Source organism: Lottia gigantea, assembly GCF_000327385.1.
Source record: "Lottia gigantea unplaced genomic scaffold LOTGIsca_121, whole genome shotgun sequence".
In the NCBI taxonomy this organism is placed as follows: Eukaryota; Metazoa; Mollusca; class Gastropoda; family Lottiidae; genus Lottia; species Lottia gigantea.
The window spans coordinates 529122-552941 of record NW_008707245.1 but is presented as its reverse complement, the minus strand read 5'-3'; the positions used below and the strand labels follow the sequence as shown (position 1 = coordinate 552941).

At 33.0% G+C, this 23820-nt stretch overlaps 2 protein-coding genes across 2 annotated transcripts; both read left to right on the top strand.

The window, feature by feature from the left end:
• Positions 1-5963: 5963 nt before the first annotated feature.
• On the top strand, positions 5964-11451 carry LOTGIDRAFT_171867 (hypothetical protein; the record flags this gene model as incomplete). The annotated part of the gene is made up of 5 exons (XM_009048440.1): positions 5964-6034; positions 6795-6846; positions 7012-7095; positions 9644-9716; positions 10793-11451. The coding sequence occupies 5 exons, from the start codon at positions 5964-5966 to the stop codon at positions 11449-11451; spliced, it is 939 nt and encodes a 312-aa protein (XP_009046688.1).
• Positions 11452-18869: 7418 nt separating this feature from the next.
• LOTGIDRAFT_237892 (hypothetical protein) lies at positions 18870-22959 on the top strand (the record flags this gene model as incomplete). Its single annotated transcript, XM_009048439.1, has 11 exons — positions 18870-18956; positions 19216-19262; positions 19415-19580; positions 19867-20022; positions 20224-20321; positions 20722-20757; positions 20966-21000; positions 21171-21240; positions 21435-21531; positions 21799-21863; positions 22334-22959. The coding sequence occupies 11 exons, from the start codon at positions 18870-18872 to the stop codon at positions 22494-22496; spliced, it is 1020 nt and encodes a 339-aa protein (XP_009046687.1). The 3' UTR covers positions 22497-22959.
• Between the last annotated feature and the right edge of the window lie 861 nt (positions 22960-23820).

Sequence of the window (23820 nt, the reverse complement as noted above, 5' to 3'; positions counted from 1 at the left end):
GAAAAACCGAAAGGGAGTGTACCTCGGAGCAATGCTTCAATTTTCAGTTCTCCGAAGACTTATTATGGGTCGCCGTCTTCCACCTCTCCAACCAATTTGATACTGTGACATATCAACGAAGATATTTTACTTAATAAATGTTTATAATTAGTCTCAGTGGTCGAATAAAATTGGAGAGAATTCCCTCCCTTGAAGTAAAACGTATATAAAACGTTACTATTTAAGTTAAAAATTTTGATCCGCATATCATAAAAAAATTGGTTGCAATTTGCCACCTGCCATGGTCAATTTTGATTTATTCAAAAAGTGTAGCCCAAGCAACTCCCCCCCCCTTCCTTCTCCCTTATATTAACGAAATATTTTAAATAATAAAAGATCATTATCACTGTCCTCTGGCCAATTACGATTCATTTCAGTCCAACCAGAAGCTACTGATTTGAAGGTCTCGTAAGGTCTGTAAAAAAATCTGAAGAACACGCGCTTGCGGTCAGTCTATTGACATGGGTACTATTTTCTCACGGTATGGCACTACTGTCGTTTTGATTTTTTAGTCCTAGGAACTCAATCAGCGTGTGATCTTTGTGCTAATCGGCGACTATTTTCAATTAAATACCGGACACCCCAGATCATAATAAGATTGACAATATCCAAACATAGTGTCATATTTCTCACTGTTTAGTTCCTGCTATTAAAACCTTTTTAGTCTTAGATTTGTCGACTTGTCTTGTACGAGTTTGTTTAAACCTTATTTTCCATCTATGTAAATACAAATGTAGACTTTTCGACGTAGGTTCCGTAATACATGTATTGAACTTTTATGTATTATTATATAAACCTTTTAGATCGTTATATAAACCTTTTAGATCATTATATAAACCTTTTAGATCATTATATAAACATTTAGATCATTATATAAACCTTTAGATCATTATATAAACCTTTTAGATCATTATATAAACCTTTTAGATCATTATATAAACCTTTAGATCATTATATAAACCTTTAGATCATTATATAAACCTTTAGATCATTATATAAACCTTTAGATCGTCATATAAAACTATTATGTATTATTTTATAACTTTTTTAGATCGCTATATAATCTTTTTACATGTTATATGTTATATGAACCTTTTAGATCATTATATAAACCTTTAGATCATTATATAAACCTTTTAAATCATTATATAAACCTTTAGATCATTATATAAACCTTTTAGATCGCTATATAAACCTTTAAATCATCATATAAACCTTTTAGATCGTTATATAAACCTTTATATCATTATATAAACCTTTTAGATCGCTATATAAACCTTTAGATCATTATATAAACCTTTTAGATTGCTATATAAGTTTTTTACATGTTATGTGTTATATGAACCTTTTAGATCATTATATAAACCTTTAGATCGTTATATCAACCTATTATGTGTCATTGTATACAATTTTTAGATCGTTATATAAGCCTTTTAGATGGCATACTAATATGATATAAATTGTATACAATATCATAATATTTTTAGATCTTTAAAAGTTTTAGATGTACATTATTCAGAGTTTTAACAAAATCGTTATAAAATAAATAAAATACTGCAAGATTATGAAGACTTAAAAAGGATATCAGTTGCTTTGGTAGCGATGGGAACTATCACAGCCAACGTCCATCACAATTTTGTGACGACGGAACCCGACACATGTTTGGAAATTAAAATAGGAAGAGTTCCCAGGAATTCTGAGAAAGTTAATATAATAATGATCCGTCAAAGACGGCGAACATTTTTAAATCACTGCGTTTTACAATGAAACAAAACATGGGAAATTGTCGTTGATTATTTACAAAGTTAGCCGCAATTAAATCAACATCAAGCCTTCGGTCGAACACGATTCACAACTACCACGACTTCTAGCAGCTCGTGGTCATGTGTTCTACTAACTCTCATTTAAAAATAAACAATCGAACGCAGCAGGCGTGGGAAAAAGACGATTCGTCAATGTTAATGATGTAAGCGGTATTGCATTCACTTCTGCTCTATACTGCACGTGAATAGCAGACACCTTAGATTATGTGGAAAATGTCCGTGTTAAGAGCTTTCCTCGAGAATTAAAGCCCCTTCGAGTAAACACCTTACAAAGGTAGCATTGTTTTAGTAGGTTTTGTAGATTTGTTTAAAGATGTGTTGTCCCTGGATTAGAGTATCGGTAAAATGTCGAGTATCGTGATCACGGGGTTGTTTTCTGTATTATTATTGTATGATTATTGTTTATATTAGTGTCATATAGGCATCTTCGTTTTACTTTGGCGCCCTTTTCTGCTCACATGTTTGAGCCTCGATCGCCGCCTGGATTTTCAAGTCCCAGAGACTATCCATTACACTCTAATTCGAATTATGTGATATGAAAACCACAACAAAGTTGTACAAAGTTGTCACATAGTATTCCAGATGGTCGTCTGGTTATTCGTGAGGCTTTCCTGTACACTCTTGGATTCCATAAGTCTGTCCAAGACGATAGCTCTTTCCGACCTGCGAATTCTCCACAGCTGAAACGACCCCAACCCCGTTCGAAAAAAACCCCAGAAACCTGTGAGGTAATACTTCCATACGTAATTCCAACTTTAAGGTCAGCTGTAAATCTACGATTGAGTTTACCAGCCAATTTAATGTGGGTTTAAACGTAATCTAAATATTGACAGACAACAGGTGAAAGATCACTGGTTTTTAACTTCTTAATCGATTCTTACTCTCACTGAGGTGACGACGGATTTAAGTTAGTGTTTTCATTCGAATTCCTTCGTAAAGCTCGACATATTTTAACCTTTCTCCCGATGTTCCAAAGTATATAGCGAAGAGCTAATCTGGATAAGATCTATGATTGTAGACTCTGAACGAGCGCCATCTTCCCAATGGATCTCCCCAACAGAAAGCATTCCGGCATATTACCTACGGCATGGGCTGAACGTATTTCCTTGTTGACGGTTCCCTTGAACGATCACGTCCGTTTCCTTTCTTCGGAAGTATCCAACTTGATTAGTCTAAGGCCTTCGACTCTTCACGAGCACAATCTTTCCCTTGGAACTTCCCCCAATCAATTGGTACTAGGGTATACTTAATTCTTGCTTCTTATGACATAGATCGAACACGTTTCCTTGTTTATGGTTTACCTCAAACGAGTACGTCCGTTCTCATAGACGGTAGCAATATCTACGTGTCCGAGTTAACGAAATGTCGGGCGTAAGACACGGTGGAAATTGTGAATGACGACATTCCAACAACAACGTGCCGAGTCTAGCATAAGATTCTATCAAATAAATAAAATGTTTGAAATTCGACGAACGTTTGAAGTATGTCAAGTAGGCCAATGACTTTGAAGTAGATTTACGATTTTTTTGATTTTTTTTGTATAAAATTATGAATTAATTGGAGTGTAAGTTTGATTCAATGGCATTAATATGATTAAAAAATTCTGCAATACTAAACATATTCATGTGTCATCAACATAGTCTTTACATGATCTGTACTATATTGATATGCTCTCTTATAGATAATGCTCTCAAAATATAAACACTGATTTGTTATCCCCGTTGATATGATATGCTCTCAGCCTTCTTCGTGCTTTGTGTACTTTGTATGCTCCCAAATGATAACAACCGCTTTATGTTCTCAAAAAAAGGTTTTAATGCCCGCAAATTTGAGATCTTCTTTCATATACTTTTTTTTATTTATGCTCCATTTTCTGGTAGAGTTAATCTCCATATTCAATTCAATTGTTTTTTAAGCGAAAGGAAATCAAAATACCACAGGAATCCAATTCATATTTTGGTTACGTGTAAAATTCAACGAAAACATCGAGGCGGTTTAAAAGTTATAAGTTATGAATGAGTTGATGACGTCAGAACGTCTTTCCTTGATTTGAAGAATATAATGAAATATGAATAAATTCAAGAAGGTTACGACGGTCAAGTAGTTTGCCTTTTGAAATATTAGACGAGCTACGTGTCGGCCATTGCAGCATTCAATTCATAAAATTCACGATTTTACCCATTTATTTCCATTGATAAGTGATTTTTAAGGTAATCGAACTCGGTTATTTGGTGAAATCGTGAGGTCTAATGGATAATTACTGTTAAACGAAATTTTGTGTACAGTTTATATGGAGCATATAGTTTGTGTATAGTTGATTTGGAACATCGACTTTGTGTATAGTTGTTTTGGAGCTTAGATTTGTTCATAGATGATTTGGAGGTCATTCGGTGTGGAGGAAATACTGGACATTCAAGTAAATACACGTGTAAAATTATTTAAACAATTAGAACTTTTATCAAAATAATCGGAACCTTTATCAAAACAAATGGAACTTTTATCAAAACAATTGAACTTGCCTTTAGAAAAACAATCAGAACTTTGGTATAAATATTTAGAACTTTAGTATAAACAATTAGAACTTTAGTATAAACAATTAGAACTTTAGTATAAACAATTAGAACATTAGTACAAACAATTAGAACTTTAGATAAACAATTAGAACTTTAGTATAAACAATTAGAACATTAGTACAAACAATTAGAACTTTAGATAAACAATTAGAACTTTAGTATAAACAATTAGAACTTTAGTATAAACAATTAGAACTTTAGTATAAACAATTAGAACTTTAGTATAAACAATTAGAACTTTAGATAAACAATTAGAACATTAGATAAACAATTAGAACTTTAGTATAAACAATTAGAACTTTAGTATAAACAATTAGAACTTTAGTATAAACAATTAGAACTTTAGTATAAACAATTAGAACTTTAGATAAACAATTAGAACTTTAGTATAAACAATTAGAACTTTAGTATAAACAATTAGAACTTTATATAAACAATTAGAACTTTAGTATAAACAATTAGAACTTTAGATAAACAATTAGAACTTTAGTATAAACAATTAGAACTTTAGTATAAACAATTAGAACTTTAGTATAAACAATTAGAACTTTAGATAAACAATTAGAACTTTAGTATAAACAATTAGAACTTTAGTATAAACAATTAGAACTTGAAATAGTCTGATGTTAAGATAAACTAGTATAAGAACTTATTTGAGAGAGTTTTATTTTCAATTCGGAAATTTGGAGTATGTTTCATTAATATGGGTTGAGCATATGAAGTACTTTTGACAATATTAATGTAACTACGGAGGGTAAATAGTGAATTATTGAGGGAAAAGGCCATCTGCTCACTGAATGAAAAATATTTCTCGCTGTGGTCAGTATATAGTAATTGAGACTGGGACTTTACCGTTAGTCGGCGTTATGCCAATATGACATGTCAAATACTTCCCTTTTTTTTTTATTACAGTAACAAACTTGATGGAATTGTTCTGAATAGAATGTTCCCACGCATAGCTCGTGTCAGTCTCGCGTTCGACGTATTCAACTGTCACCTGCTCGGCGAAACATGGATAACTAACGGCTATTTTGTCAACAAAGTTTCTGAATTCGTAAAATACGACTTCTTGAAATTAATAAAAAGTTTTAATTAATAAAAAGTTAAGATTTTGTAGAGCCTTTGTTATTTTTTGGAATAAAATTTGAAAGTTTATTTATGTAAATGATAAGTTATAAGAAAATGCTTGGCGGCAAGCACGTGGTCTAGTATATAGTTAGCAGACGACAGACTCATTATACCGAGGACTGGGCGAACATCTGTCATCAGAAAACAGCATACAGCCAATCAGAAGCCCGAGTGTCAAACGCTGGCTCAGGAGCGTGCACGAGAAGCCACCGCGCGCCTGTCAATCAACGACCGTTTGTCACGACAACTGTGCATTGCGTGCACGCGGCCGTACTTTTATCGCACGTATTGCAAGACCTTGTGTTAGTTTTGATTGAACGTTGGTCAGGAAAGGACCTATATCCGCCAGGACACTCTTACTTTATATTGTGCCTTCCTTTAATTTTGAACTTGAAGAAAAATGAAACGAAGCTTTAGCGATGTGGACAGTGATGGAGACGATGTCTTTGACGACGATTCTCTGAAAGCAGGGTAAGTCAGAGTTTCCAGTTTAATATTTCCTCTAATATTTTCTTATAGTAACCAACAGCAAATGCAACGGTAAATATTTGCGTTTCAGAAACGTTCCGGCCAGCCGTTGGTACATGCACAGACTTAGTCTCGCTTATTGTTGGACACGTGCATAACATTATGCAGACCCGTGATCTACATGTGTACGCAGCCGCTCGCCGGACATGTTTCAACTTTTGTCTGAAATTTTCTTAATCATTTTCGCATTTAGCTTTCGGACGTCTTTGGATACTTACGTTTGTTCCATTTTGTGAATAAATTTTTTCTCAAGTTATTGCATAACTATGATTTTATGCACATGCGTGTTATAATTGCATGTGCGTGTACGTTTGACGATGTGCAGACCTATCATGTGAATCATTGGTCACCACAGAACAATGGAGAATTATTTCAGAAAATTACTTCCGATGATGTCATAGTCTTCGAGTTCCAGGATCAATTTTCTATTTTCCGGAACGAACGTAAAAGTTCTCTTCCGAAACTCCTTTATCAACCTCGAGCAAAACTTATTACTGGAAATTATTTTGATGGATAGTGCTTTTAAGACCATTTTTGTGTCGACTTAATTTCTTAAAATCTACAATCTTAGAAGTGAGGAGGGAGTTGACAATGTCGAACAATGTCGAGGAAGACAAGCAACATCGAAATTTGATTTGATATTAGCCAAGTGATATATCGGATGCAAAGAAATATTGTGCTTAATTTCATAATTTTGTTTCAGATCCCCATCCTCTCAGAGCTGCCAAGTCACAGACAGAAAGAAGCGTCGAGGGGTAAGTAGATATTTCTCTGTACAAACCTTAAAGACAGAAAAGCCGGTTGGAGCGTTGGATAGAATTCTTGACATTGTGATGTACCCAGAGCGTCAGGGGCCAAAATTAATTTTCAAAAATATTCCAAAAAGATTGATTTTTAATGGTATTTTTTTTCATTTATAGATTATTGAAAAGAGGAGACGAGACAGAATAAATTCAAGTCTCACAGAACTTCGACGTCTCGTTCCTTCAGCTTTTGAAAAACAGGTAAGGCACATTTCTATTTCTTTTGAAATTATCAAAAATTGATGAATTTATCCACCTAATAAAATTGGACGATGGTTCGGAATAGAAAACAATAACAAAGATTTGAATTTTTAAAAAAAAAAGTGTTTGAAAAGGTATAAGACAGGGGTGTATATTGGAACCCTTTCATTTATTATTATGTATCAATGACCATTAGATCTAGGTGTAAGCCAGGGTTGTACTTTATGACCATTCTTTTTCTTGTTGCATATTTATAGACCGAGTCTTTTCTCATTTTTGAGAAGGATTCTTTTGCCATTTTTGAAGCCTTAAATTTCAAAACTATCGTAATTGTATTCTGAGTACATTTGGGCGAAATTTATGAACGAAATGTTATCCTCAATTGTCAGATAAAATTTGAAATCTAACAAGGAAACGCAATAATTTTTTTTGAGAAAAAGAACAATAACTCAGAAATAATTAGGTATCAATTTTTAAGTAAAAACATTTGTTTGGGTTCAGCTGATGCAGATAACGGAAAATGTCATCCAATTAAGAGAATTTATGAGGATAACTTTATCGTTGAATATATTTTTCTAGACAATTAATATACCAAATCAAACATTTATGTTATGTGCTCACCACAAAATGTCAATTTTCAACACAAGTCTTGTCCTTTAGCGTATTGCTTCGATAGATTCTCGTGATGTCCAAGTTTAATCCATATCAATGTTTCCAAATTTTAACAATTTTTTCCACCTCTCTAAATTTTCATAATGTCTAATTTCTATTTTAATTATTATTTTCCACATTGTCCATATTTGCTGATGTCTTGCACTTTGTTTAACGACAATTAAGAATGTTAAATTTATTATGCCACACTCGACACAGTTGTAGAAGTGAACTAAATCTAAGTGAAAAGTCACAATTAAATCTCAAATAAAAAAATATTAATCGAAACGGTTCAAGTGACTCTTTAATTAGACATTGGTATATCAAATAAGTGTTAATATTTGTCGACAAAAAATAAACTTTGGACGTAAGTGGAGTCGGATATTGGCCATTTAGACAGTCTTTTGGGTGCGTGAGTACCAACGGCTATACGTGTTGAATGGATCGTTTTCTGAAAGCTGAAAACCGAGCCATGGACACTCCCTTACTTTGTAGATTCGGTGACAAAAGACTGGCACGCTTTTGGAATAAGCTTTACTAATGTCATAGGGTATGCCCGACGGTCAATTTGGTACCCTTTGAGTTTGAATTGAACCTATTTTGCCTTTTATATTTAGGGTCGTTGCCTTGAATAATCAAAACTTATTTGACCAAATATTTGAAAATTTGGGATCTGCGGAAAACGTGCCCAGACATAAAATTGACAATTTTTGTCATTAAAATAAACATTTATTTATTCTATCAAGGTGTGATATTTCACAGCTAGTAAAGTTAGCTCACTTCCCGAATTCCATTCAGCCCATATATTATGTTCTTGGTAATGTTTGGCAATTCGGAATATTTTTGGGGGACAGTAATATCCATCCACCCATACGCTTATACAATTTTTAATTGGATAAAAAAAAACGCATAAGCTGTCTGGCATATCTAAATCGGTGACCGGTCGAATTCCTCCGACCCAGGAAAATTTAAAAAACAAAGTTCGTGTTTACTTTATGAGGGTCGGGGCACCGAGTTTGTGAGAACTCTAACGGATTTCTTTGATTTTCTCAAGGATATCTGATCACATTTATCGATATGGCTCTTGCACATGCCGGAGTAAACGAACTATGCTCAAAACTTATGTCAGTGTTGTTTTTGAGACCTGGGTGAATTCGTTTAATTCGTCAAACCCTATTGACTTCGGCACATTTTCCACTATTTGCTTCCGTATATACGAAGTCGTTTTATTTGCATTAGAACACCCTGAATGTTTGCTGAATTTATTTGATTACAAACTAAAGCGAATAGCATTTACTTGGTGTAAACCGTGGTGCATATCTAGACTGGTAAAAAATTTCACTAGTGTTTTTTCTGTGCGAACGTCCCCCGTGTATCTTGGCTGGGAGAAAATAACAAATTTGGGAGAAAAGCTTCGATATTCACCCTTGTCAAATTTTTAACCCCCGTTTCGATTCGGTGTGATTATATTTGCTTGGCGTTATAGTTTAAAATTATTTGACTTTATATCAATAATGCAGACATTTGTTCAATTTACTCAAGTTAAAATGGTTGATTGTCTGTGTGTTTCATTGTCAAGTGAAATATTTTCTATTCGTTGTCTTGAATATACTCAGTACGTTCGATATAACCCAATGTCATTTTCCCTAGGAGAAATTTTAGAATAGTGACACCAAGGAATTCTTATCATATGTAATATTTTGATAGTAGAAGTATATGTAGGTGAAACTTGAAATTCGTCTTTTGAAAGAAATCTAAAAATTGTGACACCATTGAATTCTTATTATTTGTAATATTTGATTGGTAAAAGTATATGTAGGTGAAACTTGAAATTCGTCTCTTGAAGGATTCAGCTTTTGTGAATAAAAACTAATGAATAATCTTCTTATCTTTTCAGGGATCAGCAAAGTTGGAAAAGGCAGAAATTTTGCAAATGGCAGTGGATCATTTGAAGATGTTGCATCAGAAAGGTACGTTCCTGAAATTAATTTGATATTTTGGATGCATAGGGATATTCCGATGCTTTATTGCTTACGTTACGTGGATAGATCGCGGTTGTAGCCATTGTTCGTTTGATAAAGGATGAACATATTTCAACCAGAGTCTCCAATGTGTTCACACCATTAAAAACAATGAAGACCACAAAAATGTCCAAACCGTTGCGATTAGTAACATAAAAGTTTTAGATCTAAGCGTTTGACTTGATCTTTTTGTATGTGTTTTGGCTTTCACTCAAACAACCTGTCGAAGTCGGTGTGTGTTAGTATGAATTACCCTTGTTTGCTTCCTCATCAACGTGTCTTGATCACCAAGACCCACATTCTCTATGCATTCCTTTGAATTGTACCCGAATGATCGCGGCTATCCAAACTTATATGCTTAGCCTAAATTAATCGTGTTTGTCTCCTAATCACTTATACCCGATCACAAAGTCGTTTGAATATCTTCTCAAAACTCGCAATTTCGTTCGAAATTCTTTCTGGATAACCCAAACTATATCAATTTGTCGTCTGCTCGGGGTCTGCAGAAAAACGCGGGAAAAATCTCTTTTACATGTCGTCTGTTTTATGTAGAAATCACGTGAAGCTTATTAAAGGTGGATTAGCATGAGTTATCGATATAATCCTAGCAACTGGTGTGAGAACCAAATTTTCACCGCCAATATTTTGCCAGATTTCTTTTTTTGGGTCTCCGTCATGAGAAAGTTAGAAAATCGAAAGGCAGTGTTTGCTCTCGATGCGATGAGTAAACTAGCTAATCTTTTTCCATTTTTTATTTTTATTTGGTTAATAGAATATTTAAAAAACGCCAATTGCTACCGAAATCCAAAGATAAACTAACTGGCCTTGCTCTTGATATATTTATTTGTGTGATTACCTTGATTAACCAAGGCATATTAGCCGAGAGATCGGACTTCACAGGAGACATGATTGCGAAAGTGAAAAATACTAACGAGTAAGGATCATCTATATTAGCAGACAAAGAAACCCCAAATATGATCATTATGTGTTCACAATCCTCATGTGTTTCTTTTTGTCCACTTCAGGTATTAACTCGTACAACTTCGACCCACACACCCTTGCCACAGACTACAGAACAGTTGGGTACAGAGAATGTGCTGCCGAGGTTGCCAGGTACCTTGTTGCTGTTGAAGGATTGGACATCCAAGATCCTTTGAGGATGCGTCTACTTAGTCATCTCCAGTGTTATTCAGCTCAACGTGAAGCCGCTAAAGCAGCTATGCCCAATTCCAGTTGGCCACCAATGGCATACGGAGGGTACAACTCTCAATACGGGAGTTCCACCATACCATCCATGGGAGGAGTACTCAACACACAGCATACCCATCAACAAGACCATGTTTCCATGACGTCTCAAGCTCAATCAGTGGTTCAATCGACGCCATCTTTCACCGACACCAGACTTAACCAATCAGATTCTTCCTTACATTCACATATGCGCCTTCAGTCTTCCGGAAGTGTTGGATCCCACGTGTCTTCCATGAACAGTTCCTCCCAGGTGTCTCAAATCTCCCCTCCTCTCCTCTCATCCTTCCCTCAGCTACATTCCCAGTTTTCAGTGCCTTTAACCGCCAATTCTATGTCCCAGAACATGGCTCCTATATACAATCCTTCCACCACGACAGCCGGCAACCATAATGGCGTCAAACCTTATCGACCATGGGGTGCTGAATTTGCGTACTGAAAAGGCGCAGATCTGCCATAAAACAGTGCATTAAAGTCTTCTGATAAAAAGAACTTCTCAACTTGTATATAAGATTTTATTTATTAAAATTGTTCACTGGATCATCGTGACAACGAAGACATTATTTTCCAGTTAACTTAATTCATTAGTGCTATTGAAATATTAGAAACTAATTGGAAATGGTGGTAACCAACGAAAGATTTCGTGATGGAATATTTACAGTTGTGAATGCATCATACAATAACTATACCAAACAAACTATGTGAACTCTCTAAAAGGGATTTATGATCAAGAATTCTGGAAATTCATCCTTGTTTGTCTTGGACATTGAATTATCCAATTATTTTGGCAGCGTTGGTGAGAACTCGAACCATTCATGTGTTCTTTTGGACCTTATAAATGTGCAAACAAACTTTCTATCAAATATTTTGACCTGGTATTTATGTATGAATGTATTTGGATCCTTGGCCTTTTATACTATTAGCATTATGCAATATTTTTGACACAATATTTTGACTTGTATATTTTTGAAGAAGTGCCCATTTTTTGTCACAATTTTGCATTTTATAACTCGTTTGTAGTCTGTATTTTTCAACAAAAAAATTGCAATATTTTTTACAAATATTCACACATAAGTGCTTTCTATATTTTTGATAATTTGTTTTTTCAAAAGTGCCCAATATTATCACAATTAACTATGCAACGACACCTATAATTTTTTACATTTAAAGGGAAACATCCATCTAATTATTCTGATAGTCAGTGAATAATTTAAGACTGTATTCCCTTTAATTGTGTTTGTATGATTTATAAATATAACTTGTAAATATAAAATTTATATTATAATTTGTCTCTTTGTGTTTTTTTTTTATTTATTCATTAAAACCAATAGTGCTATTTTGTTTCGTCATATATGATTTTTGTATTTATTATAATTTTATGTTATCTTCCATGTTCTATTATTTGATGTTATGACAAAAACAATGATTATCTTTTTGAATTGTGTGGAACAAAATCGTCACGAAATTTTGATTTTTATTTCAGTTATAAGATTCAAAACAAAATTTGAATTATTTTGATTTACTTTGTTTTTTTATTCAAAAATTATTTTGATGAGAATGTCAAAATGAAGACCAAAATATCTGTTTTGTTTTGTTTTTTTTAATTGTTTTGAAGTTTTGTTTTAGTTTTATTTATTTATTTGTTTTGTTGTTTTGGTAAATAAAATGATTAAAATTTAAAACAATATTGTAGATAAAAACAATGTTTTAAAATTTGAAAAAAATTCAATAAAAATCAATTTTGTTAAAGAATTAAAAATGACTTTATTTATGTAGTTATGGCAACTGATATATTCCCCATCTCTCGCAATTACTGGTCGTGGAATTAAACTTAATTTTAACTGAGGAGTTATTCGAACCCATGGTCCGTGATCGCCCAGCCTAGCACACTACAATCCGGCTAACTTTCCCCTGTAAAGATTCTTTTAAAAAAAGATAAATATCCGACTCGCTAATCGCCTGAACTATTTCATAAAATGGTATGTCGTCATCTTCAATTTTTTTTTTCTCAATAATATCCAGACTTCGACAAAATATACATAAATGAAATTTAATGAATGAAAACAGACGACATTTCGGAGGAGAGCTGAAGTGTGACGAAACACAGATGCGTAGAAAGTGTCACGCCAGCGAAATATCGATTTACTGTGGTTGATATTGCCAGATGGTTTAATATACAACATTTAATGTTTACCGGGCATTATCATCAATATACCACGGCTGAGCAGGGCATTATTGTTCATATATCCCAGCTAAACGATATTAATTATCCATTCCATCTTCTGGCAGTTTGGTAGTGACACTAGCGTGACACTTGGCGTCATTCCATTCAGTATGCAGAAATGAATAACGGTACATTACCGTTTATTGCCCTAAATTCGTTTATGTTTTATAAAATCAAGTAAATATATTCATACAAATTTTGATGATCATCATTTTTCTTAAGGGGTAGTTGAATTGATTTTTTTTAATCTTAAAAATATAAATAAAATATAAGAACACTTGTTAAATTTTTAAAGAAAACTTTTTATATTTATTTTACGTTTTTTATGGATAATTTCTGCTAAATATATAAAAAGACGTGGTCACATGAGAAATCCTTGCTTTACTCCATTTCCAAATATATAATTTAATATTATCAAACTATTGTTTGTGGTCTTATAACCCTGTTTTTAGTTTGGAAATTGGGTTACAAAATTGTGTCAAGTTAGAAGTTAACAATATTTACGTAAATGTTTGTTGAATTTACAAATATTTATGATTACTACAAAAACATAAGACCTTATTCAATAATTTCAAACACTTTAAGCACGATTTATTTTGCTTAGTTTTTATTTTGAAATTATGTTTGAAGCAGTCAAAAATTCTTGTTTTTATTCTAATGAGTTCCAAACCATTTTGTATTTTGGCAGAAGCTTTTTAAGTGAGTCGCAAAATATTATGGTCGAAATCATAGTCTAAATTGCACAATCGATTTGAAATTTCGACAAAGATATCTCAAGTGACCCGATGAAAATATAATTTATGGAATTCAAAATTATGACCGGAATGGCCTGGATCTTTATGAGTTTTCTAAAAATGAAAATGTTGAAAAAGACGCGTGTCATATTTGCCCCCAATTCCGAACAGGGCAGTACCGTTATAAATTCATCCTAAGTTAATTGAATAGTGCCAGATATTGAGATGGTCTAAATAACTGAAAACAATTAGCATCCACTTCTCCATTATCTTACTCCACGTGCCGACACGCGCCAAGTATCCATCACCTGTCCCATAATTCCACTGTTCAGTGTCACTTCCATAATTCTCGTGCGCTATGACACGGCGTCGCGTGCAAGTAAGTCGACGTCATTGTTGTCACTCGTACTGTCCTTGACTGTACAGAATTAACTGGAGCGAAACCCGAGACGTAAATGCGTAGATGAATAAATGAATGAATAATAATTTTTTTTTTTTTGGATTAATGAAGCCTTTTCTGTAAAGATGTATGGAGGAAGAGCGTTGTCCATATCGTATATTTTTACATAGAATAACGATGGATAAAGTACGTCGCTTTGAGTTATACAATATTAAAATTTAAAAGTTCTAATTATCTATAACTATATACAATGAAATAGGACTGAATATGTCTCCTTGCTTGATTACAACTGTACTGAAATTGTATGATTCAATTATTGTCATGATAGGTTTATGAAATCTGTGGTAATTTCCTGCCTTTCAACTTTGTGAAAAAAATTTGAATTCATCAACACGTTTGCCTATTCAATTGTTTCCTGTTCGAAATGGCTATGAATTTAAAACTAGAAGATACGAATCTTATATTTTTCTATTTTCAATTCGAAAATCTAATCAATTTATTAATGGAATAAGTCTTCGAATTTCGACACGTGTTTGTCTCGAGGAAAAATATCGATTTTCTGCCAGACTTCAGTGAATTTAAGCCCAGGTGATGAAGATGGGAGTTAATTGATAGTTCAGTGTGATATATTGACAATAATGCCCCGTTTACTGTGGTATATGAAGCTGATATACCATAGTTAATTTCAGTAAATGAATTGTGTAAATACCTGACACGAGCGTGACACTTCGCGTCGTGTAAGGTGTGTTCGTAACGGTAAATCACAAAGGGCAATAACTCAACATTTTAAAGTAATTGTAGTTTGTTTTAATCCCTATTTTGTAACGTTCTATCTTTAAATACTTAAAGAATGGATCATTCCTTGTACCATAGATATTTAGAAAATAACCCAAGAATATCAATCGTGAATCTTTAGGCTAGAAATATAATATTTGTGATCCTATTGCACACGGCGTGGTTTTCTCCCATTAGTTTTTTTAATCATGAGCAAAAAAAGTAGGACTTGAAACTCATCGTATGCTTTGGACAGTGGAAAATTGAAAAAGGATAGGCAGAGGCTAATGCAGTCGTTTTGGCAACATTTTCTTCGGTGTTTACATGTTCATGACGCTGTTCTTCATCAGCTTATATAAGAGCAGACAGTAGGATATTTTACTCCATTACTTTTCATTTACTCCATTCATAACAGCAACGATCTCTAACGGTACCTCTTCACCTTAATTGAACCTCAAATTAACTTCGATGAATACAAGTTGATAATATTTAAAGTGTCAGTTGTCTTCGCCTATTCATAAACCATAAATTTTGACAATGACAAACCCGCCGAAGCTCGGTGTCATACCGAATATCGGCACGCGACGCCGTGTCACATAGCACACGACAACTATTTCATTCAAAAATGGACAGGTGGCGAATTTTACATAGTCGTAGCTTTCCAGCCTTTCGTACAAATGAATGTAAAAGGTTTTATGAACTTGTTGATCGCGATTGCAAAAATTGCCATAAACGTGTCGTTTAAAATGTAAACTGTATCTCAATAGATGATTTTAAGTAGGTTTTAAAATTTTTCAGGATTAATGAAAAAATGTTTCAAAGGTGAAAATCTTGCATCCGTTTGCATTAACCACACCAATGCATGCTGGAGAAAATTTCGATTTAATTTGCTTATTTATAAAATCAGGGTGAATCTCTTAGGGGGCCTTTGTTGTTAAGCCAAATCCCTTTGACAAGAAAAAGGCACTTTGTTGGTCAAAGTGGGTCTTTATTCTATGAAAATGTATCTTGATAACCTTAGCATTTTTATTTAAAAATTATTCGCGATTTATACGGTCTCTTGGGTCATGATATTTACAGTAATTGATCGTTGAACATTTGGTACTGGATAATAATGTATTTTATATTCTAATGATATGCTTTCTTATCATAATAACTGCATAAATAAACGATAAACTGGACAATTAGAAACCATTTGGCTTGCTAGTAGACAACAATCGGTGCATCCAAATGGGGAATGAGGTTTTCAATTTGTATTAAGTTATTGTGAACTCCGTTGATACTTTATGCTGATTTAATGTCCAGTTTCTCAAGAGGCAATTATGAGGCGTAAATGGTCGTAAGACAAGTTATCTTTGTTAGGCAAGGCGCTCTACTGCGACCTATACTTTTCATAGGTAAAAAAAGCGGCGATGTTATCATTTTTGGTTAGAATCAATTAGTATACTGCAAATATGTAATACTCTTCAAATGGTGTATCACCCTCTCTTTTCTATGAATCTTAAAATGGCTTTGGGTAATTTTACAAGAAAGTTTTGAGTCTTTAACGAACCTTAAATAATCGTCAGCAATTCCACTGAGGTTCCAAACTAGAAATAAATAAATTTATAAATATTTGGTGAAAAGTCTTTAATAACAAGCTGACATCATGTAACAGGCATCAACAATGGCGACCATCCACCTTGTTAAACATAATCTGGTTTAATTTGCAGCTTTCAGTCTGAAACGATGAAATTACAGTAATTAACACCCAATTGGTCAACAAGAACTGACCGCTGTCCGAAGACCTTTGACCAAAATAACATCGCTTATCTCCCTTGATTAAAAGGCACGTGACGTTAATCCGTGGTCGTCATTGTTTCAACGTAACCTCTTGTTTAACTATTAGTCGGCCATCTTTTATTAGCCTCGCAGACGTAATTCATGTCCATAACCTTACGTGACCTCTTGCAACCTGGCCATATTTGGACAAAAGAAGCGACATCTTGTGGTCAGTGTTTACGCTGGAATCGGTACAGATTAATTGGCGAAAGGAAAAGTTAGTAATTGGCTTAGTTGTGTAGTTAACTGACCACTGCCATAAAATGCATTGCATTCGGAAGACATCATTTTGGCAAAAGAGGAATTGAATAAAAAAAATATATGGCCAATTTATTCTAAGCTTTAAAAAAAAGAAAAAGAAAAAAAACGTGACCTATTACAACCTGGTCGTATTTGTACAAAAGACGTGACATCTTGTGGTCAGTGTTTACGCTGGAATCGGTACGGTAATTGACGAAAGAAAAAGTTAGTAATTATTTTAAGCTGACCAGTTAACATGATTCGATCGCGCGGCACCAAATAGTCTTTTTATTCCTTAATTTTGTAGCTGAAAAAGTCTTCAATTAGGATGGTCAGGATGGTTAAGTCGGATATACAGGACTACAATATTATGATGGAAAATTTCAGTCTGGTTTATCAAGACTACGAGCAATTTAAACTCAAGCTATACCCCTGTAACCCGAGACCCCAGCTGAACTTCAACTCAGTAGATTAAAGCCGAACAACGATTGGATAGTGAGATTTTTTTAACCAAAATTATCTCTTCGAATTATTTAGTCCTTATTACTTGTCCCACAATTACCCCTTTGGATGAAATTGGATGAAATTTTGGACATATTTCCAGAGCGTAAAAACCTTTAAATTGCTTTCCCAATGAATTAGAATGATAGAGAAGTCCAAGGTAGACAACTCCAGAACTGGTAAATGGGAGTGGATGCCCCTCTCCTCACAAATTTACCTTACTACACACTGCGTGGCGTTGTTCATCTTCAAAGTCCAATTAGGAGCTGAAAAGTTTGACGCAGAAGCCCAAAGGCTTAAATTTTTTATTTTGAGTAAAGATTTCAAATTTAATAAGTCATTGTAGTCTTTAGCCATTCGCTTTTTCTTAAAAGGAGTTGTTTCCCTTAGACCGTTCCTAGACAAGGGAATTTCTTTTCTATATATAGCTCGGATGTGACGTTGTTCATGAGGGAAACCCTTGCCGAGGTGGCTGTGCTATTATTTATATTAAATGAATCAAAAACAAAACATAATTGGTATATATTCAAATGATAAATAGAAATTACATGTGAGTTTTCAACTGTCAGTATTGTTTAGTTTTGTTTCCTTGCATCCAAACAATCTTATTAGTCAGAGCGTTATAAATATGGGGCATTTCATTGAAATTATTAAAAATGCATTGCGATGATGGTATATCATAATTCTGCTAAAATGCCTGTAGGAATTTGTTTACCTGCGTTAATTTATAGAATATTACATTCATGGTGTTCACGTCAAAGATTATTTCGTGGAATAGTTCTCAGGAGATGCTAGTCTGAATATTTTGTCTGTTGTATATTTTGTTTAGTCTGAATATTTTGTTTTGTCTGAATATTTTGTCTGTTGTATATTTTGTTTAGTCTGAATCTTATGTTTAATCTATTTTTATTTGGTCTTACGATTTTGTTTTGTCTGAATATAATATTGTTTTGACGTGTGGAAGAATTTGTGAGATTTTGTCCAGTGCAGACTATTAAATGCTTGAAAATATGCTTGTTCATTCTACTTTATTTAAGATGCAAAAGCCAATAACATTTTGATCATTAATTTTCCAGACTCTGCAGAATGAAGAAGTTTAAGATGCAATATAGATAGATAAGACATCAGAACTATTTTACCAAACCATCTATAATATAGTAAAAATGATAGTCCCAGTCAATGGAAGACATGGTTTTTACCTCGCTTCTTTATTTGTCATGTTATTTGTGGCCACAAATTTTGTCAACAAGGTAAATAAGATTTTCTGTTTCCAAATATCTGAAGAATACAATCTAAAAACACTCCCTCTCTTAAAGTAACAACATACAAAATCTAGCATTAGAATTTAGACAGCTCAAAGGCTGCTGATAGTTAGGATCTTGGATTTAAATGCAGATAAACCATATGTCAGATTATTTTTTGAAAAGTATGATGGATAGCTGAAATCTGATAGAGAAAATATTTAGACAACTATATAGTCTACTTCTAAATACTTTTTGAATTTTTCAGTTTGTGCTGTCAGTTTTAAAGTTCACCTACCCTACCATTTTTCAAGGGTAAGCTATCTTTAATTTTGATATATTTTTTCTTTCTACATCATACGAGGAAGCCCACAAATATCTTTAAACTAATAGCCAACAGTAGGTCTTCCGTGCATTTCAGCCCAAAAATTTCAAAGATTTAAAAAAACACTTTTATGATTTTCCAGATGGCAGACAGTTGTGGGAGCAATAATGATAAAGATTTTGATATCAGCCGGTATAATGGATCCAATTACTTCTAATCTTACTAGGTCTGATATAGCATTATGGTTACCTGGTATGATGCTTTTTGTGGTCTCTATTTATTCTGGCTCAAAAGCTTTAGCTTCATTGGTGAGTAGAATATTTTTTAGCTGTATCAAATTTGAATAGGAGGAGGAATTATGTATATAATAGATATGATTATCAAATCTTTATTTTGTATAAAATATTTTTTGTTTTGACTATATCTTTTAATTCTGTCTGATCTTCTTTTGTTTGGTCTAAGTTTGATATTTCTTTGTTTAGAAATCAAAACAAAATTGTTTAGTCTAAATAATTTTTTTGTTTTGACTAAATCTATCTGATATATTTGTAATGATCAGTTAACTGAGTATTGAATCTATTTTAATTTTTCCAGTCCATTCCTGTATATTTTGCTCAACAGAATTTGATATTAGTATTTCGTCAGATAGCTGTGATGTCCATTAATAAACAAATAACAAGCATTTTTAATTACATTATGTTAATGATAGTTGTAATATCTTGTGTGGCTGTCATTCAAACTGACCCATACGTAAGTATACCTTTCATATTATTATACTGAATTTGTTTCAAAGAAATTAGACGGGGAGGGGCATTTGAAGGGCTTGGGAGATGGTCCAATTTGTGACTTTAACAGATCATTTGTACATGGAATAAAAGTAAAAATGGATAATTTTTTAGACAATTGTATGATTTTTTTGTTAGGTCTATATTAATTAATTTTTTTTTTCAGTTTAATTCAGAGGGATATTTCTGGGTGTGTGTTCATTTAATCAGTACAGGTTTAATAGAAATCTATACACAGTTAATTAATACTAAATTAAAACTGAGGTGAGTTAAATAAACGAATACACATATTCAGAAAGACAAGCTAGGTCCTCAAGAGTCCTTTTTACCAGCTAGTCATTGGCCAAACCTCTTGGCAAAGCTGCTACCCAGATTTTCTGTATTAGCATATAATTATTTGTATGTTTGATTATATTTACAATTTGATTATATTTACATTTTATAATATTTACATTATTTGATAATATTTACATATTTGATAATGTACAATACGTTATATTTACATTTGTTTATATTTACATTTGATAATATTTACAATACGTTATATTTACATTTGATAATATTTACAATACGTTATATTTACATTTGATAATATTTACAATATGTTATATTTACATTTGATAATATTTACATTTGATAACATTTACAACTGTTATTTTTCCAGTATCTATGAAAGACTTTATTCCTGTTATATTTACAGGTAAATATACAATTTTTGGTTATTTAATCAAAATAAAATCTGCAAGTTTAGTCATTTCAGTCAGACAATAACTGAATTATTTTGAGATGAAAAAAAGACATGTTCTTATAAAATTTCCCTCATTGCACTCTGTACCTCTTCAGTCAACTGACCTATACAATTCAGCCTGTTTCTCTACTGAAGTTGGACATCTGTTTTTGTTTTTCAGTGTGATAGTTCTCGCACCTTCAAGTTATTTTCTTGGTAAGTTTTTATCACACAATAAAAAAGTCAAATTAACAATAATTATAATTTTGAAATGGGGCTAAAAATGTATTTACTGAACGTAAAATTAAAAGGATATTAAAACTGAGTTGGGTTTTGGTGGAAGGTTTGTATCATGTGGAGTAATAAGTCTCTTTTTTTAATTGCAGGAGATGCTTTAGAAGCTCAGAAATTCCCTTACCTGTATTTTACCAAGTTTTATGTTGGTTGTCTCATGAGGTAAGACCTGCTTCCTTTGTAGTGAAATTTGGCTGACATGGACCAAGTATCTAGTCGCTGCTGACAGGGAAATAAATACGAGAGATAGTGTGCTGCAGCTTGTGCACTAAGAAGACACTTGAAAGTTGGAAATTGAAAGGAGTAGGTAGATCTTGTTTTTCTGGCATATCTGTATATATCTCTTCTCATTTCAGTGGTGTGTTTGGACTGTGTTTAAATCTATGTGCAATCAGGCTACAAGATCTACAGTTGAAAGTTTTAGATCTCAATTCATTAGTAATATTAAGCAAAGTAAGTATGAGTAAAGTTTGCATTTTTCTATGCATCTCACCTCTATAGAATATGAATTTGAAATCTGGTTTGTCTGCAATTAAGCAAAAAATATCACTAAAGAATATAAGAATCATGGCCACTGTCCTCAAAAATTATAAAATTCATGACAGTTATTACTATTTCAAATACAGGTAGGTGCCGAACAGAAGCACCTAAAATTTAACCAATATCATAGAATTTCTTCCATATTTCTCAAATTAATCAAACTGCACATTTTTTTTTCAGATTTTAGGCAGCGCATTGTCCTTAGTCATATTCAAAACATTTTTAACAGGGTCCCATGCTTTATGGTAGGTGTGATCTAGTCCAAAGCTAACCCCACATTTCTTAATGCATGTTGCAAGAGCTGTTATTACTACTAACTGAAGCTGCAGAGTGAGGCAAAGAGTCAAAGCCCTATGTCTGTCGGTATATTTAAGCTGCTAAGGTTGTCCTTGTCAATTTTAACAGTGAGATGAGCATCTGGTGGAGCCTTTTACTAGTTTTGTTTCACAACAAGTCCAAATTAGGCAATTGGGGATCTCTGTCAATCAATGAGTCAGTCAAAATAATTCAAATCTACCAGTAATAACTGGTACAGACTTCCACAAGGGTTTGTCTGAGCTGTCTCTGTGAGGTTAAATTTGAAGAAATAACCTGTTCCCCTTAAAAAAAAAGCTAAGCTGAATAATTTGAAGGACTCTTGATTATCTTTGCTTCCATCATCCTAAATTTTCCTATATCTTGGGAGTTAATTTTCTTATCACATTTTTTTTTTAAGGCTGTTGGTTAATTTATTGTGTTCGTTAGCAATCTGTGATCCAAACTTTGACAATTCTTCACCAAATATAATTAGTTTGGGTGATTTGCCAAAACCTAAAATACCGGGACTGCAGTTGCACTCAATGCAACAGGACATGTTAAAAATAGAGATTAGGAAGTGATATTTTTAGTGAGTTTCAAGTGGAATTAAATCTCAAAAAATGACAAAAGTATATTGAAAGAGTTGTGGAATAAAGTGTTTACATTTAGTTTAGTAATGGTGACTCTAAAAACAATAATATAAGTCTTGAGAGAGTAATAATGACTCTTAAGATAACTATGACACTTTAAGAGTAATGGAGTCCCAAAAAAGAGCAATGCTGATAAATAATATTTGTACTAGTTCTTTCTCAAGTAATTGTAATTTATGGTATTGCCATAAAAGTGCAAAAATTACCAAAAACTTGGATATGGGCATGATCCGACCTCATGTGACCTTTCTAAGATGAGGGGTCATGAATGCTACATATTTTAGTGTTCAGTAGAGATTTATTTGCATCTGATATTTAGTGTTCAGAGCTCTTGAAATTTATGTGCAATTTTGTATTTGTTTTTGTGATATGTGTTCGAATAAACGACTGAGGGACCAATTTGAAAACTAAATTTAACCCTAATTTGCTTGAACAGGTCTTTGTGCTACTGGTTTTACAGGTTATGAAGCCCTTAACTGTTGAAATAGAAAAAGAGAAGGCTATTGTGGCCGTATTAGAAAATTTCTCTCCTTGCACACTGCCTGGAATTGACCAATCTTTATTAATCTATGAAGAGCTCCTTCATTTCATTCATTCATTTGCTTCTTCATTCATTCTGAACCAATGGAATCTGTCCTAAATTGGAACTGGAAATAAAGTGACAACTTCTCCAATGTACAAGAAATTTAATAGTGCACAATGTACAGTAATATGGACTAAAAAGGTACATTTAGTCATATCGCTATGGAAACAGTGCTATTTAAAAATGTACAGTATACAGTATGAAAAATGAAATTAGATTATGAAAAACCCTATTTAATTGGCTATTTAGTTTTAATCTAACCAATCATTAGCCTTGCTTCATAATAGTTTGTTAAATATGTATATAATGTTATATACACAAAAAAAAAAAACAAAAACAAAAATCAGCCAACAAATAAAAAAAACCTATGGGTTGACTAAAAAAAAATCTGGGAACAAATAACAAAAAATCTTCAAGAAAAAAACAATTGCATAAAGCAACTTTCATGGTCACAGTTAGCTAATTATGTAGACTAGATTAAAAAGTCCTTTTAAGGCTTGAACATTAAGTCTATCAGTAAGCATTCTAATAAGTAAATCTTTTTTGCAAAATGTCCAAAGCTACTGAACAAATAATTGGCCAGATGCATGAAATAAAAGTAGTCTTGATCAAATAAAGGTAGTCTAAGTTATCACACATGTAACAATGTACTTTTAACGAATCATATGAGGC